The sequence below is a fragment of the Actinia tenebrosa genome, unplaced genomic scaffold (assembly GCF_029948245.1).
Source record: "Actinia tenebrosa isolate PJP-AT-01 unplaced genomic scaffold, QUT_ActTen_1.0 PGA_scaffold3__52_contigs__length_22856419, whole genome shotgun sequence".
In the NCBI taxonomy this organism is placed as follows: domain Eukaryota; kingdom Metazoa; phylum Cnidaria; class Anthozoa; order Actiniaria; family Actiniidae; genus Actinia; species Actinia tenebrosa.
Window position 1 is genome coordinate 1770344 of NW_028292580.1, and position 4385 is coordinate 1774728.

At 42.8% G+C, this 4385-nt stretch overlaps 1 protein-coding gene across 1 annotated transcript; it reads left to right on the forward strand.

Moving 5' to 3' along the window:
* The first annotated feature begins 1004 nt into the window (after positions 1 to 1004).
* Positions 1005 to 3668, forward strand: LOC148907653 (uncharacterized). The gene is made up of 2 exons (XM_089035686.1): positions 1005 to 3519; positions 3633 to 3668. The coding sequence occupies exons 1-2, from the start codon at positions 1132 to 1134 to the stop codon at positions 3666 to 3668; spliced, it is 2424 nt and encodes an 807-aa protein (XP_088891812.1). The 5' UTR covers positions 1005 to 1131.
* Positions 3669 to 4385: the final 717 nt, after the last annotated feature.

Consider the following 4385-nt stretch of genomic DNA (forward strand, 5'->3'; position numbering starts at 1 on the left):
CGTATCTTTAAGCTTTCTGACCTCCATCAGCTCTATGTTAAGCGTCTGCAGGCATTCGACATCGTCAAGACTGTAAACAAGACCCGTCTGAAGAATCAAATTCTTGGACACTTTTGTGAAGATCTCAAGGAGCAGTCAGATGGTAGAAATGTTATCTTAATTTTCAGTGACGCTCTAAAATCACTTTTGAAAAGGGAGCTAGAATCACGAGACTTTCAGTCAGAGGCCCTGGATTTCACGAGTGTGGCAAAACTAATCAGAAGAGAAATGTTTGAAAATGATGGTTTTCAGTTCTCAGGGACCTTCACGCAAGGATGTCAATTTGACAGCGTACCACCCAACTTGTTATATTTTGTATCCCTGCTCTTAAATGGGCCTAACATCCAAGATCAACCCTCAGATGTTTCACAAGCATGTCTAACAATTGTGCAGATGATAATTTTTAATTCCAAGAAAGGCGCCTCTCAAGCAAGTAAAAAGAAACGCCATTCCAGATCACGAGAACCGCCACTCCCTATATATGTGGGTTTGAATATTCATACTCTTACCAGAAGTAGAATGCTGGTTGATAGCCTGTACCAATTAGGCCTAAGTGTTTCCTACGAAAGGGTTACAGAGATTATAAATGGATTAGCATCATCAGTTTGTAGACAGTTTAGAGCTGAAAACATTGTTTGCCCCTCAAATCTACGTCATGGACTTTACACAGTTGGGGCACTTGACAATATCGATCACAACCCTTCTTCGACCACATCGCAAGGTTCTTTTCATGGCACTGCTTTAAGCGTGTTTCAATTTCCAACTGAGGGTAAACCAGGGATATCGAGACCTGCAGTATCTCTGTCAGAAGAAGATCTTGAAAAAGATTTTACACTTCCTGACAACTATGCGACGGTGCCAGCAGTTAATATCAATACTTCCAAAATTACTCTTAACACCAGAAATAACAATCCACATGAAACCAATGGAAACCTCATTGGTGAAGTTCAACAAGAAAAGTGCTGGATTGAACAAAGTATTTCTCTCTTAGAAAGCAATCTTGTCAAGGGTAGCTTTGTATCATGGTCAGGCTATCACGCTGCGCTAATAGAGTCAAGCAAAGAACACCCTGCTATATCTAGTCTTCTACCAATGTTCAATGAAAAAGCCGCATCGGTATCAATGATAAAGCATGGTATGGATCTCTTGCGTAACACAACATCGTTTCTTAATCCAGACCAGGTTCCTGTACTGACAATTGATCAACCACTTTACGCCATTTCAAAGTATATTCAGTGGCAATGGCCGGACAGATATGGCGAAAATATGTATGTAACAATGCTAGGCGGCCTTCACATTGAAATGGCTCTGTGGGCCCTATGCGGCGATCTACTCGATGGGTCTGGTTGGACCAGTGCGCTAACAGAAGCCGGAGTTGCGTCGTCTGGAACGTCAGAATCCTTCTTAAAAGTGTCTCACCTAGCACGAACGAGACATGCTCATCAGGTCACAGTGGTTGCTCTTTTCAAGCTGCAGAGAGATGCATTTCGATCAGCAGAAGATTTTGATGATGAAGATTCATTTGCGTCATGGAGGTCCAATATGATGAAGAAGAGTCCTACCTTTCAGTTCTGGGATATTATAATGCAACTGGAAATCAAGATCCTGGTGTTTATAAAAGCTCACCGCGAAAGGAAGTTTGATCTTTTTGTAGAAGTACTGGAGGCATTAACCCCGTGGTTTTTTGCGTTAGACCATGTGAACTATTCCCGATGGGTGCCCGTCTTCATTCAAGATATGAAGTTATTGCCAGATGAAATCAAGCAGCAGCTGTCACAGTTTTGGGTTATCCAGAAAACTGCGAAGAAGTTCTCTTCCATTCCAGTTGACCAAGCACACGAGCAAAATAATGCTCTTGTTAAGGGTTCTGGGGGAGCCGTTGGGTTGACAGAAAACCCTGGAGCCTTTGCCAGATGGATGGTTTCAGGTCCTGAGCTGGCTAGACTTCTCAAGGAGTTTGAAGTAGACCTGCCTTATTACGATGATAATGAAGAAGAAAGTAGCTACGCCCATCATGATCAAGGCCTCTCCTCGCAGAAACTTTTTCAAAAGCAAGTGAAAAACCTCTCTGCCACTATCTCTGAAATGGGTAATCCCTTCATCGATGATTCTCCTGAACTTATCGCTTTAGACTCTCGCGACTGTGCAAACGAATCTGTTGCGATAACTGTGCGCACAATCGAAGATATCGGATCCGCGAAATACAAGGATTATGTCCACAATGTGATCGTAGAGAAGAACGTGTCTATAAACGACCCGATCAAGAAGAATTCCTTACCTTTGTTCAAGCGCCAGAAACCAAAAACCTCCTCCAAAACATCGAAGGAATTGTCTGTACTTAAAAGCGATTGTAGCTTGTTCAGTCGACTATATATTGCCAGTCAGAACCGGGATGGAGACCTTGAAGATTTCTTCAAACACGAGAACCAGCCATATCCACCATCATTGTCTCAGTTTGGTAAAATGCGCTTCGGCAAGAAGTCAGATCTTCTAAAATGCCTTGAAGTACCATCACAGCAAGACCCGCCAGCCAGTTATGATACAAAAATCTTTGATGGTGCTGCTCTTGTCCATGCATTGCTACCTGGGCCGGCGTCCACGTTTTCACAGTATGTCGAAAGAGTATTTTTACCTTTCTTAACTCGGGAGCTTCATTCGTCAAAGCGAGTTGATGTCGTTTGGGATGAGTACCGTTCTGATAGTTTAAAAGAGGCCACACGAGAGAAACGAGGTCAAGGCAGAAGAAAGAAAGTTGGAGGGAATACCAAACTTCCTCGAGACTGGAAAAACTTTCTTCTTGATTCGACAAATAAGGAAGAACTTTTTGCACTTTTGTCAGAGCGAGTTGGAAGCTTTGTTTGCCCATATGAAGGCAAGAAGATCTATATCACCTCAGGAGTGAATGTCACGTCAGGTGGGGAGAGTGTCATGCAGGTGTGTGACCAGGAAGAAGCTGACACGAGGATAGTTGTACACATCCTGGACGCCCTAAGAAACGGCGAGAAATCCATTTTTGTTCGCACAGTCGATACTGATGTTATCGTAATCATTGCTGGACATTTTTATCAGTTGATGAGAAGTTATGGCCCTCTTGATATTTGGGTTGGCTTTGGCATGGGAAAGTACTATCGGTGCTACCATATTAATGCTATCTGCGAGAAGCTTGGTGAGAGAAAGGCTAATGCCCTACCACTCTTCCATGCCTTTACAGGCTGTGATACGACTTCATCGTTTTCTGGTAGGGGGAAGCAGACTGCTTGGGGGGCTTGGAAATCATATGAAGAAGCAACCGATGCATTCATTCATATTAAGGAGAATCCATTTGATGCCATCGACATAATGTCACCCCATTTCAAGACTCTTGAACGTCTCACTGTGGTCATGTATGACAAATCAAGCTCAACCAGTTGTGTCAATGAATCACGGCGTCACCTGTTCACCAAGCAAAACCGAAACTTGGAACATATTCCACCAACACAGGTAAGAAGACAAGTACAAGAGGTTTTGCTGCTCGTAACTGACTAGCTGCATTAGTTTTTGAGAAATACATCACTTGGTCTTAAATAATTAATTTGACTTTTAATCATATTAAGGAAGCGTTGTTACAGCACACACGAAGAGCTATTTAGCAGGGAGGGATTTGGACAACTTGTATGGAGGCCCAGCAGAACATTCCCCCGCCAGAAGGCTGGGGGTGGACCATGAAGAAGACTTGGGATCCTGTTTGGAGTGCACTGCCCGATGCGTCAAAAGCCTGCGCCGAGCTGCTGAGATGTGGATGCAAAAAAGGCTGCAGTAACCGATGCAAATGTGTGAAGTCGAATCTCTCGTGCACAGAGCTTTGTTATTGCTCCGCTGGGTGCACCAATACTAGCTAACCTGTAATATGATGAGGTAAGCTTTCCTTCTCGATCTAATAGGTCCAGATCATATCCCTCCAGCCATGCAGCATGTCCCGAATGCTTCACAGCAAATAACATTGAGTGATATGTAAGACCCAAAACTATCTTGCGTTGAAAAGATATCTTAATTAGTAGATTGAAAAGGTATATTTCAAGAAGAAAATGTCTCATACCCTCCCCTCTAAAAAACATTCCCCTCCACTCCCATCCCAAAACCAATGGATATCCCTTTTAAATTTTTTATTTTAATGAGGAGCTATTCATCAACTTTATCATTACCGTATGGCTTTTATTTATATTTTTACTACTTTATATAGACAGTTTTAGGAAATACCCTCAAACTTTTGGAGTGAAATCAGCCCCCCCACCCCCCCGACCTCATATAACTAATCAGTCCTTTGTAAATCGTTTCTTAGATCAAAACGAAGATCTGTACACGAGTTG